Below are 14533 nucleotides of genomic sequence, written 5' to 3'. Positions count from 1 at the left end.
CGCGCTATCTCAGAGTCGGCTGTATCATCAGCGTATCTGATGTTGTTGATTACTTCTCCGCCTATTTTTACTCCCTCTTGTCTGTCATCCAAAGCCTCCCTAAAGATATCTCCAGAGTATAGATTAAAAAAACTGGGTGACAAAACACAACCCTGTCGTACTCCACGTTAGGTAGGTAGTTTTACAGTACCACTATCTCGATAGGTCGAATATCTTCTCGAAGTCGATGAAATAGATATAAACGTTATTTCGAAACTTACAGCTTTTTGTAAGAGAACGCGAATACAAAATAGACCCTCTCTAGTTCCTAGACCATTTCTAAATCCAAACTGCTTATTACTTATTCTACTTTCACACAGAAGGAATACTCGGTTTTGTATAATTCGTAAAAGTATCGTAAGTGTGTGGCTCATCATAGTGATTAGTCTAAAATCTCTGCATTTGGTGGGCTTGCTTTTCTTTGGTAATGTTATAAACAGGGACTTTAACTAATCCTCTGGTATTATTCCTTCGTTGTAAATTTTGTAAAAGAAAGTGGTTAAGTAGGTAATGTTTTACTCGTCCAAAAGCTTAAGTAGCTCAGCAGGGATTTGATCTTGTCCAGGTGCTTTATTATTTTTGCCTTGCTGTATTACTTTTCTGACTTCTGATTTCAGTATACTGGGACCTCTGTCTAACCGGTTGTCACAGGTAGTATGTGTATGTCTATCATTTTCTCGAGCAAAAAGGTCACTGATGTATCTCTCCCATTCTTAACACTCTTGTTCGTGATCATAAATTATTCCGTTTCCGTTTTTAAGTACGTGAGCATAATTCAGTCTCCTAATTCTGGAAGTATATGTAAGTTTCTTGTGGAGATTGACACTGACGTGTTTTTTTTTGGGGGTCTTCTATTTCTGTACATAAATTCTCGAGCCAAGATTCTTTTGGATACAACAGACAGATACTTACAAATATCTGGTACACAAGATTAAAATAAGCAGAGGTAATCAAAAACATGAATTACAAAAACAAATAGATCTGACAGCGGCAGAACCTGGCAACCTAAGCCATATTCTAAGAAGTCCAATACCCATGTGTCTTAACGAAAGGTTTGTAACTAATGTGTTTTGACCGTACAAACCTATGGAGCAGAGACTTTAACGCTAACGTAAACCGCATAACTCGAGACCACATAACACATCAACAAATTAGGCAAAGATCAGGTGTTCAAGACGTCATCGAAAAAATCATGGCGCTAAGAACTGGGCAGGACAGGAACACAAGATAGACGGTGGACAAGACGAATCATGGAATGGAGACCCAAAGACTATAAAAGAAGCCGAGGACGACTACCAATTAGATGGACCTAAGACGAGGTGAAAAGAGTAGCGGGAAACTGGCTACAAGCGACCCAGTGTGGAGAACATTGGAAGATACTAAAGGCAATGGGCGCGATTGGCTGAATAATGATGACGTGTTTATGAGGTTTTCCTGCTCTAAATATTTCTGCTCATTTTTCTATTGTCCCTAAACTTTTTTAGATTCTTGATTTAATTTTCTACTCGTAGCTTTGTGGGGGTCCGTAGTAATGAACCATCGTCTTTAATTTCAAGGGTCCTTTCTGTTTTTTCATTTCGCCTGTTATTTAATAATTTTTTTTTGCTAAAAAAGTAGCAGCTCATTTTGGTAGAAAGATTTTACGTCACTTTTTTGAAACCAAAAGGAAAGTTACTGAACTCGTGTATAGCTGGATTTTACCTTAATTAAGAGCCCAATAAGAGTGTCATAAAGCATTATTAACTTTTGTGGTTTTATTACACCACAGTTAAATAAAAAATAAAGTGAAAGAGGAACAGTAACATTTATGAAAATAAAACTGTAGTTCAAACATTAAAACAACACGTCTAAAAGGATCAATTGAAGAAAAACCATCAAAGGTCGCACAGAAGTTGATTAGAGTCTATACAAACCATATGTAAGCGTGGACAAAAATTAATAATAACGCAAAAATATTTTACTTCCGAGTATCAGGCATCTATGAAAAGACAAATTTACACTGTACACATAAATTTTTTTTTAATTCTACTTAAATTTTTTTTATTATTGGACCCATTATATGAGAACTATAAATAATTCTCATTTGTAATAAAAATGCTTACTTAGGATCCAAACCGCATACTGAACCAGATATCCTGCCCCCAGGACCTGAGTCACCCATTTTCCATTTCTTCCACGTAGAAATTGTTTTCTAAAATAAAAATAATACAACCATTAACAATGATTACAAAATTGTAATACGCTAATTAAAATTGTATTTTGAAAACGATTTTCGAATTGGAAATCGACACGTCAAACATAAGCAAATTAAAATGCTGCATTCAAGTTTGTCTTTATGGGATTAAAACAAATAAATGTTAATAAGAACGTTCAAAAATTATTTGCAGAAAAACGAGTATTACTTTTTGACTTACCGTTGGCCGTAATCCTCTCAACTTTGGAAGAATTAAAAGAAAAGTATTGTTATAAAAAAGTTAACTGCCAATTTAAATTTATTTATAAAATCCAAAATATCAACGTTACAGAAAAGGCAAATATTTTATAGAAAAGTAAGATAAAACTCAAAAATTCGATCGTATCGGATTCTCACTTTATAATTAAAAGATTGTGTGTTAAAATCTTGAGACAAAAACGTTGTAGTTTAAAATTTTTCAAGCATATGTGTCAGTCAATAATAACAATAGAAATAGGCAACACTTAAAGTATCATGCTATGTATTTTTAAAAAAATCCTTAGGTTCCTGAGATTGTCTTTGGTGTTTCGTTTGCTATAATCAAGAATTTATAGTATTTCCTAATTTTAGAAATGTTTGGTATCACATTTTAATATATCAAACTATTAGAAATTAGAATACTACCCATAAAAATCTATTGAGGAAAAGAAATGGATTATAACAGTATTCTTTTGAGCTTTCTTTGAAAGTTTATAAAAAATATTAATATTAATCACAGTCTCATTGAAGCCATGAAAAAAGCTATAGGGTAAAGCCAATGCTAGTATTAAATTAAATGCTAAATTATGCCCCACTACGTAGTAGTAGTTAATAAAGGAGTAGAGTGCTTGGTACTAAATGTAACTAAAACAGTGAACTTCTTCTTCTTCTTACGATGCCTATCCGTTCCGGATGTTGGCGATCAACATTTGCTTGCTGCTATTCTGTCTGGTTGTCGATGTATTAAACCAGTTTTTCAAGTTTTGAAGCCAAGATATTCTTCTTCTCCCTGGTCATTTCTTTCCAAATACCTTGCCCTGAAGAACGAGTTGCAACAAGCTGTATCTCTGTTCATTCCTCATAACATGGCCAAGATATTCCAGTTTGCGCTCTTTGATGGTGTTAATAATCTCGCATTCCTTGCCTATTCTACGTAGGACCTCAACATTAGTCACACGATCCACCCATGAAATTCTTAAAATACGTCTGTAACACCACATCTCGAATGCCTCGAGTTTTCTTAAAGAAGCTTCGGAAAGTGTCCAGGCCTCTACTCCGTATAATAACGTAGAAAATACATAGCATCTAATGAGAGAGATTTTGGTAGCAAGTGGTAAATCGTGACTTCTGAAAAGAGACTTCATCATTATGAACGCCGATCTCGCTTTTCCTATGCGTTGTTTTATTTCACTGGAGTAATCCCATTGGCTGTTAATGTTGGTACTAAGGTATGTGTAGCTGTCCACTCTGTCAATTGGATGTTGGTTAACCAAAAGCTGTGTATTTAATATTTCGCGCTTACTGACTACCATGTACTTTGTTTTCTTCGTATTAAGATCAAGTCCGTGTTCTCTACTTATATCTGATATACGAGACATTATTCTTTGCAAATCGTCCAGACTATCTGCAAAAACTACTGCGTCGTCGGCATATCTAATGTTGTTTAGACGTATTCCGTTGACTAATACGCCTTCTTGTAATTCGCCTAGCGCTTGCTCGAAGATATATTCAGAGTATATATTAAATAACACCGGGGACAGAATGCATCCTTGCCTCACTCCTCTATCTATGGAGACTGCCTCTGTCAATTGGTCATCCACTTTAATATTGGCTGTTTGGTTGTAATATAAATTATAGATGATTCTTAAGTCCCTATCATCTAACCCCACTTCTTTCAAGATGTTTATAAGTTTATCATGCTTGACTCTATCAAATGCCTTTTTGTAGTCGATAAAACAAGTATACACATCACAGTTAACATCCCTGCATCTTTGGATAAGCACTTGGACAGCGAATAAAGCCTCTCGGGTGCCCAAGGAATCGCGGAATCCAAACTGCGTCCATTATACTTGTTCTTCGCATTTTTTATATATTCACCGTGTATCACTTTCAAGAACGTTTCAAGTAAGTGGCTCATTAGGCTAATTGTTCTGTAGTCTTCGCATGTCTTGGCATTTACTTTTTTTGCTATGGTCACGAAGGTCGACTTTAACCAGCTTTGGGGTATTTTTCCAGTTACGTATATGTTGTTGAATACAGTTGTTATCCATTTTATTCCCTGTTCATCCATAAAACAGTGAACTTAAAAAATAAATATATAATACTATCATATAAAAAAACGTTTCTTAGCCTTTTTCAGTCAGCTGACTCCTAGAAAATCAAGCACAATTTTAAGGACCCCTTAATAAAGAGCACAGGAATAAATTTAGAACAATTTATTTAAGTACCGAAAAAAAATTATGCAAATTAAAAATATTGTATTAATGTAAAGGTTGGTGGTGCTTTTTGGCTACTAAATTTGTTATAATTATTTGGGTCGATGTTTTTACTTAGTTTTTGTAGTTTATTTCTGCATTTGTTTTTAAGATAATACAAGAGTATAAAATACCTTTTCACAGCGTATGTGGATGAGAAACGCAGTAAATGTTTTGGTGATTCTTCTGATATTTCCTTGTAAACTGTTTTTATATTCACCGAAACTTAATAAGAAAGATTATTAGAAATGACGTTTTAATCAATCTATTAATTGATTTTCCTGTAGCGTTGTCAAGCCGATGATATCTGAAACATCTGAGTTGAAAGAGTCAGTATAAAAGCAAAGAATAAAAGCAAACTCAAAATTTTTCAAATTTTGTAAATTTCCTCAAGCACTATTTATAGATTCAGCTCCCGAATTTTCGTCTTCGATAATTTGATTGAAAACTGTAATTAACTCATTCCATTTTGAATTAACAACGTATACAATTTTCGACTTTGAAGTCCATCTAGTTTTACAGTTTGTTGGGATAGTTCGATTTAGAAATGAATTCAGAATAAATGTTCGTTTCGCCGAATGATTAAAAAAGCAGAAATTGATGTAACCGTTGCAAAAAATATCCTACAATTTCTAAAACATTTTGAGGCTTGTTGCAAAACTAAATTTAATCTACGAGCACAACAATGTGCAAAAAAAGCTTTTGGAGCGTCTACTTTAATTTTTGATTGCAATTCATTTAAAAAGCCGGCCATTACACTTGCACCATCATAACATTGAGCAATCAATTTAATTTTGTAATCACATGGCTCAAAATGTTTATAATTAAACTATATAGCGTCGGTAGATCTATTCTCGCTAATATCAAAATAACACCAAAAATCTTTGTTATCTGACCAATTTTGTTACCACTACAGATTGTTAACATACAGTGTGATTTTTCGGTAATATCAATAGTATCGTGTGCTAGTATAGAAATAAATTGAGTTTCATTAATTTCTCTTGAAATTTTTTTATGTAATCAGCAACACAATCTATTAAATCTTTTTGTATTGTTTTGACAAACCCGTGGACACCCTTTCTATTTTTTAAAATGGTCCTGGATTTCCTGATTGCGTTTAACTACAAAATTAATATTTTTTTAACAATTACCCATATTTGAAGAATTATGGCTGTCATATCTACCGCGAATGCAAGCTCTTCTGCAACTTTTATATAACTTATTGGATAAAGTAGTAGTCCAGCTAAAGCACAGTCAATAGTTTGCCTATTTTTTATAACCTTTTTAAACCTAAGCAATTGTTTAAATGTTCTTTCGAATATTCATATTTTTTGATACTAGCTGATAAATTTTTCAAATCTGAATATCCCTGACTCACCCAAACATTTCGCTCCAAATTTGAAAGCAATAGACAAAGCTAACAAAAAAGTGAATTTCCAAAATAACTACCGCATAACCATTTATGGTTTTCATACCATATTGTTTTAAACTATCTCGAAAATGGTCAATTATCCTTCTTATCTGTGGATAAAATTTGTAAATTTGACAAAGGTCGGCCTATAAAAAATTATGATCAAGCGCACAGTTTCCTAACGTTCTCAGTTTTGACTTTTTGTAAATATAATAGATTTCAATCAAAGTAGCGATATGGTTTATTCCAATTAAATAATTTATAAAATGCAACGTAGATATATTGGATTATAGAGAATTATTTATAAACATAAAATATATCTTACTGAACAATCAGCTTGCGATGATTGGACACATCCTGAGTCATCATTTCTGATACAGCATGCGGTCTCTCTTTCTTTGGCCTGGATTTTATCTATTTCCTTTTTTATTTTATTGTCGATTCTCATACAAGGCGCGAACTTCGCCCCCAAATGAATAAGGTCACCAGCTCTAGGTCCCAACCTAAAACGACAAACAATATAATTAATATATAAGCAACAATGATGCACACAAATTATTATAAAAAGCAAGACACATTATCTATGAATAATAAATAAACATTTCAATTTCATAACTAAAAGTTTATTTCTGAAGTTTATATTCCTCACAATGGTTTTCTGTGATATTCTTATATGTTCTTCTACGCGAGTGGTGAGAAGCATTTTATCATTTTTTTTAACAAATATAGCGAGGTAATTTTTGAAAAAGACATGAAATCGCAAAGAGATGTAATCATAATCAATGGCAAAGTGATAATCAAGATTCCTCATCCTTGCAAGAACAGTAGAAGAACTCTCAAAGATTGGTGAACTGTAAAAACAGTTTCTGTAAGAATTAGACTTAAATATACATTAAAAACGCGAAGTATACAGTTCTAAAAAGAAGCAAAATATACCTACCGAACTCAAATAAGTACAGTAGAACACTATACATATTTGAGGACTTAAATACCAAACAAAATTCATCAAACAAGAGAGAAACGTTTTCAATAAAATGATAAAGTTTCTTGTCAGCACGGCGCTTTCAAAGTAACAGAACAGGAACACTTTTGTATATTCAATATTGCTGTATGGAATAAAAATTTGAATACTTAAATAATAATATACAGTGTGACCCATTTACATTGGAAACACCTCTATAAAATTTGAAGTTGTTGAAATTGATCTACTTTGAGACATACTTAAAATGTTTATTTAAATTTCTACGACATACTACGATACTTTTCCTTAGTCAAAAATCGAGAATTTTAATTTTTCTTCGACTCGAAAAATTCAAATAAAAATACACGCCACTGGATTTAGAGTGGCTTTAAAGAGCTATGGCAAACATTTCATAAAAATATGCTACGGTAAAAATATATTTATTAATAACGAAGTTATGACAACTTAAAATTTTTAAACTCACCAAGTTACCAGTCACCAAAGAGCACCCTGTATCAATAGATAACCATGAAAATTATTATTTTGTAAATAATTTTAATAATAAACCACCACTGCATGAAACAACTTTACATGCTATAAACTCTAATATTCGCTCCGTGCATGACTGACGCGACACCTACCGCCTTCATCTGACAGTTTTGGACCTACCAATTTTCAAGTTAAACATATGACATTAATGACATATGTTTGACATTGTTAAATACAGGCGAAATTGACAATTATTAATAATTAACTTTTTAATTATATTTTTTCAGTTTATGTACAAAATAAATGTAGTATTAAAAATTGGGTTTCTCAAAATTCATCATAATATATCTTTTTAAGTCCAAACGGAAAAGAAAAGTTAAAAATCTAGTACTGGCAAATCAAGTTTTTCACGTGAAAGAGCATATAATTAAAAACAGTAATAGTAAAAGTTATGATATAAAAGCTAAAGTCATCAGGCACTCTGCAGTTAGCTTGAAGCCTTATAAAATATCATTTAAGGTAAATTATTTAAATATTTCAATTGCATAAAAATGAGGTTACGTGATATTTCCTTTTTCATATTAATAGCACGGATCCATCTTTTTCTTTTCTCTAATTTATATGTAATCTTTGGGAACCTATAAAAACTACACTTACTATTTTTGCTATTATTAGCACAACTAAATACGCAACATGTATTTGCACACATTTTTGATAAAATTTATGCGTAAAAAGATAGTGTCCAATTTTGTCATATTTCGCCGCTACGCACGCTGGCATCGTTTCAAGGTACCCCTACCATGGTCACGCACGGAGCGAATACAGGATGTCCAGAAACTCTCCTGACAAACGAAAACCGCAGATTCCTCAGATAATTTTAAGACGATTTAACCCAATTCACCTAGTCCTAAAATGGTTCCTAAGGGAGCTAGAGCTTTTTGAAGATGGCGCCTTGTAGGTAGTTTTTTTTAATAATTTTTTTTAATAACCCCAGAACGATTTTATTTAGAAAAATAAAAACTGGTACGATTATTGATCCCCAGAGCTGAATCGATTCCATTAATTACGAATTTCTAGTACCGTTCATGGGCGTCCGTTTTCTAAATTTTTTGTCTGTAACTTTTAAGCATTTGTGATACTCTAGTACTAAAAGGTACTCTTACTTTAAGTGGGTAGGATACAAAGTTTTTGAGAAAAATAGATTTGAAAATTTTTCGTTTTTTCGTCATGAAAGTTAAATTAATATTTTTTGCACTAGTATTCTTTGAACTGTCAGCAGAACTATAATCTACGTTTTTCACTGCCAAACTCTTTCGCGTTCGTGAAGTTTCTCTTTTAGTTTTTCCTTTGTGGCATTCAAACACAATAATTTCAATTCAACAAAAATGGTTTTTACTAATGAGGAATACGCTGATATACATTTAGTTTATTGCGAAATGAGGTATAACGTTCGAGCAGTAAAGTAGATACGCTGAACAATTTCCCGGTTAAGAGAAACTAGTTCAGTATTTTCAAAAAATAATGAAACAGAGCGACATAATGAAGTTTAGGAAAATTTAGAAAGTAGCGTTCGAAGATTATCTGTCAAGTATCCCACAATTTCAAAATTTTCCGCAAAAATTATCTTATAAAACGAAAATTTATATTCTATCATTTTACAAAGGTATAAGCACTGCTACAAGGAGATTTTCCTGCGTAAAACATTTTCAAATCGATTTTTTCAGAAAACGGTGTATCCTACAGATTTAAAGTAAGAGTAACTTTTAGTACTAGAATATTTGAAAATTTAATAATCTAGTATCACAAATGCTTAAAAGTTACCGACAAAGAAGTTATGCGTTAAAATACCCGTTGACCTACCCAAAACGGACGCCTATGAACGGTACTAGAAATTTGCAATTAATGAAATCGATTCAACACAATTCAACTCAACTTCAATTTTTATTTTTCTAAATAAAAGCGTTCTGGAGGTATTAAAAAAAAACTACTTACAAGGCGCCATCTTCACAGAGCTCCCAAGGGAGCTACTTAGGAAGCATTTTCAGACTAGGTGAATTGGGTTAAATCGTCTTAAAATTATCTGAGAAATCTGCGATTTTCGTTTGTCAGGAGAGTTTCTGGATACCCTGTAGTATGGAGATTATTTTACTTACTTAGATTACGATTATGGGCCAAGCGTGGCCCATTTTCATTTTATTTATAAGGTTCTTTTAAATAGTCAGTATTATTAAAGAGTGTCTTTAATTCAACAAAAAACAAAGGAATATAAAAATTATAATCCTAAATTATTGTATTTGTTTAAATTTTATAAGATAGTTCCCCATCCTCGTCTTTTTGGCAGTAGTTGCATTTAATTTTGACAATACGTACCTCTTCACGTTTTGAATGAGTATTACAAACAAATCTTTTACAAAAGTCACACGTCTTTGAATATTTATTGTCACTACCCCTACAAGAATAACAACGACCTCGTTTTATTACAGATTCCGGCACTTGTTTGCTTTTTTACACTAATACTGGTAGTCTCTATTGCAACGATTACGGATTTATGGTGTGTACCTCTTGTATTGATTCAGCTCTTCGTTTCTGCGATGTTTTATGTTTACTTGGGTGTTCCATTCAGGATTTTTCATATTCCATAAAACTAATGCATTGTAGCATGCAATATCCAAAAAGTTAAAAAAAAAATACGTAAAAGCCATCTTCTTTTGCATGTGTATCCTCGGATCAATTTATCTAAAATATCAAGTCCACTTTTGGTTTTGTTGTAATCCAAAATAATCTTTGGTTTAAAATTTTGATCTTCACCAGAAACTTCATGTTTATTGTGTAAGGTCGATAATATTATGACAAATTTACCACCAATCACCAATCACCAATCTTTTCAGTATATATCACAAAGATACAGCAATAAAAATTGTCAGCGTCATATAGGGTTCAAGCCTTTATACAGTATTTCTTCGGTTTACTAGGTATATAAATCAGATATGTACACCGTCCCGTAAAATCTACAAGTTGCTCGTCGATAGTACTAAAAGCAGATGGTTCATATGATTCCCTACAATTTTGTTCAAATAGATCAGCGATTTCTCGAATAGGAGCTAATTTATCTCGTTCTTTACTTTCTGCTCTCGTATCCAAATTATCAAGACGAATATACTTCAAAATACTAATAAATCTATCCCAACAGAGAAGCTTTATAAATAGGACGCGTAAATGCATTATTTGTATTGGACCATAAATTATGCAACTTCTCATGAGACTCTCTGAATCAGAGAGAGCTCAGACGTTGCAGAGCTGTTATACGCAGCTATGAACTCAATAACTCTCTTATTAGTACACTCAAGGATCATTGAAATTATACTATAAGACAAAAATAAATGGAAGGTATCCATGCATGTCTCAATATTTTGACTTTTCGTAGCGAGATCTATGTTTTTCTGTACTAAATGACATGCCAATATCATATTTCTTTTTGGAGCTAAATAACGTCATGTTCATCCTTCGCACATAAAATCAAACGCATTAGATCGTTTACTTTCTGTATTTTCAGAACTTCCTCGTTCGCGAGTTCAGTAATTGATAAATTATCTTCATGTGCTTCCGGCTCACAGTTCACAACCATCATTATCACTCGCTTAACTACAGCTTTCGTCCAGCTCTGCAACGTCATCTTCTTCACTATTGACAGGAGTAAGGCATACAACTCAGCTTCACTCAAAGGTATATTCTTTTTCCGCATTTTGATATAATACTGCACACTTCATAATGGATGCGTAAATTAAATTAATAAACAAACGTAAAATACCGCTTTACAGCGAAGACACTACGTTTACCTCATAGGTTAAATTTTAGCTACTAATATTTCTACAAATATAATCATTTGGCATTGAATGTGTACACCGGTAAACAGAGACGGTTGCGTTTTATGTGTACCTACAAACATATTGAAAATATTCTTCGAAATACGAAAACCGTGTCAGGACTGACCGGGCATCATAAAGGAAAAACTGTAATTTGCATGTTCACGAATGATACAAGAAAAAATAGTTTAAATACAAGAAACAAATAAAGAGAACTTAGGATCAATTGGATTTAAAAAAAAATATTTCATAAAATATTAAAAAATAATAAAATTACGAGTCAGGCTTGACCCAGACTTCGTACTCCGAAGGATATATAAAATATATTAGACATTAAAAAATAACTCCTTATAAAGAAGAAGAGGAAATGATCAAATCATTTTAAATCATTTTAGAAATTACCCTTAATGCTAGTTTAAAAGTTAATTTGCCTCGAGAGAGTATTCAGGGATGTCTTGGGGTAAATATTATTAAACCTTTCAAACCCAAATTCTTACACTAATTGCAGGAAGTTGACGGAGCAATAAATATAGACTTTATATATTTATAAATAAAAACAATAAATATATTGTTTATGGGCCCAGGGAGAATATGTAAAAAATATAAATTTTCCAAAATTTGTTGTTTAGCGACGAAGCTAGTTTCACTACAAAAGCAGTAGTACCGTCACAAAATTGACACTATTGGACATAAGAAGTGTATTGGGCAATAAACTGTAAAAACCAGTACTTATTTATAAAATAAATATCTGGTGTGGTATAATAAACGAGAGAATTATTAGAATTTATTATTATAGCACTTTCATCTTCGAGGAAACCATGAATTAACAGTCCTTTTAAGAATTTAACAAAACCGACCTATAGAAAATGCAATTCATGAATTTCCACTTAATGATTCAATTTTTTTATCCAGTTAGACGTTCTGTTCATTTTCATGACAACTAAGATTTAAGTGGAAATATTAGGTGTTATCGCATTTACAAAGTAGTAAAGTTATTAATGTAAGTAATATTACATAGCGTAATACATTTATAAAATTTTTATGTTATTTTAAACATTTTTTTTTCATGCAGTGGTGGATTATTATTAAAATTATTTAAAAAATGATAATTTTCATGGTTATCTGTTGAGTAGGGTCTTTTATGTTAACTCGCAGCTTATTGAGTTTTACTATCTTAAGTTATGATAACTTGGTTATTAATAAATATATTTTAATGAAATTTTTGACGCCACTTAAATCCAGCGGCGTAGAAATTGTTTAAATAGAAAAAATGCTAATAAAAATTTTTCATTTCCAATCTAAATGGATCACTTTGTATAAACAGGTTGAAGTTATTTCATATTTGTTATAGAAGGTTGCAGGGGATATTGATCGAGGAAATAACCATTATTGAGATAACGAGAGAAATGGGAAAGTAGTGTAAAGAAAGACAACAAGGAAAGTTCAATAATTGGCACGTTTGATGAGAGGGAAGAAATAATAACGATTATAATGGAATAAAGCTAAGAAATTTGCGAGTGTGGTACCAATGCTGTTCAAAAGAATCAACTAGAGTAACAGTAAATAAAATACAAATATTCACAATGATATCTGAACTCCGTTAGGAGACGGCACATGGAGAAGATAAGATTAATGACATAATAGCGGGCTATGTAGTGGCGTTGTTATAAAGAATTTCAAATGAGAGCAAAAGTAGCTTACATAAAAGCGGGGTTTCACAGACTATTCTTGAATTATGTAGTTGTCTGTCTCTGCGATAAACCTTGAAGGAACAGTCAAAGTTTTGAACATGGTAAATTCTTTTAGATGGGAAAACCCTACTAAGGGATAATAAATGTCATAAGTCACCAATTGCGGATAATCCGGCCGTAGTATTGAAAGTTGGTGTATAGTTTTTTTAGGACCTATCTGGTGTGTCAAATTTAGGTCGAATATTATAGAATTTGTAAAAATACACGTCCTATACCGTGAAATTGAATCAGATCTGCAGGTATGGAAATTGATAGTATTCTCTAGATTAAAACCAAAAAGGTTCCTGCTAAATTAGTGGGTTCTTCGATACACCGTTCTATTGATTTATAATAAATACTTTTTAATTTCATATTTGTTTAGAACATTAATTTATTTAATATTAAAAGTTGGTGCACTAACTAACGAGGTACAATAAATGAAAAGAAAACTTACCAAAAGTTTGCAGGTTCCATATAGTCCACTTGTTGTAAAGACAAACTAGTCACCAAAACTTGTCCCGATCTTGACTGAAGGTCAACTCCAAAAGGTCCAACTCCGTAACAAATAATAGAAATGAACAGTACTAAAATTTGCACAGTGGTCACCCAATAAGTGAACATCGGTCGGTGGTCCTCCATGTCATCAAGTTGTTCTCGAATCTTATCGTCTTGTGTTACCGATTTTCTGAAGGAACGCCTAAAAAAATCAATAAGTTTTTGAAACGTACATGACATGAAGAAAATTTATCTATCACTACTTTTATTAATGTATGTTCTCATTGCAGATAAAATGAAGGTCAAATAAAAGCCTCTTACAGTGATATAAATCGATTGATGTAGTAGGGAAGTTAAAGAAAAAGTACAAGCTGGATAATACAAATAACAGAGACATAACAATATGAATGAGAATTTTAACGCTGAAGTAGAAGAACGAAAAATCGAAGATGTTATTGGTAGGTTCGGACTGAGAATAATTAACAAAAGTGAAGACAAATTGATGGATTGTCAAGGATTTGATGTGGTAATTATATGCGAGCGTAAAAGAAGATTATATCTCATTATACTATAAACAATATACATTAAAAATAATAACAATAAAAAAAGTGAAAATATGTACTATCATAGATTTGAATTAAAATTTTTAAGTGGGCCTACTAAAAATGCTTATAACACGATCCAGTGAGTCATCATTACAAAAGCGAAACATCCTCGTCAAATGACAGTGATATGCATAGTCAATTCGAAAAAATCTTATTTTCTCACTAATTGTTAATAATTAAAAAATATAAAGGAATTGGATATATTTCAATGGGCATATTGTAGTATTTATAATAATTTATAATTTATTATATTG

General features: G+C 32.0%; 1 protein-coding gene across 1 annotated transcript; it reads right to left on the bottom strand.

Annotated features, from left to right (window-relative positions):
* Nucleotides 1-2141: 2141 nt before the first annotated feature.
* Nucleotides 2142-13876, bottom strand: LOC140431912 (inactive rhomboid protein 1-like; the record flags this gene model as incomplete). The annotated part of the gene is made up of 4 exons (XM_072519779.1): nt 2142-2230; nt 2454-2474; nt 6462-6639; nt 13634-13876. Coding segments are annotated over 4 exons (531 nt in total), but the record flags the coding sequence as incomplete, so codon positions are not given.
* Between the last annotated feature and the right edge of the window lie 657 nt (nt 13877-14533).

The sequence above is a fragment of the Diabrotica undecimpunctata genome, unplaced genomic scaffold (genome assembly GCF_040954645.1).
Source record: "Diabrotica undecimpunctata isolate CICGRU unplaced genomic scaffold, icDiaUnde3 ctg00001245.1, whole genome shotgun sequence".
Taxonomy (NCBI): Eukaryota; Metazoa; Arthropoda; class Insecta; order Coleoptera; family Chrysomelidae; genus Diabrotica; species Diabrotica undecimpunctata.
The sequence above is the reverse complement of the archived record's forward strand: the minus strand, read 5'-3'. Positions and strand labels throughout refer to the sequence as shown.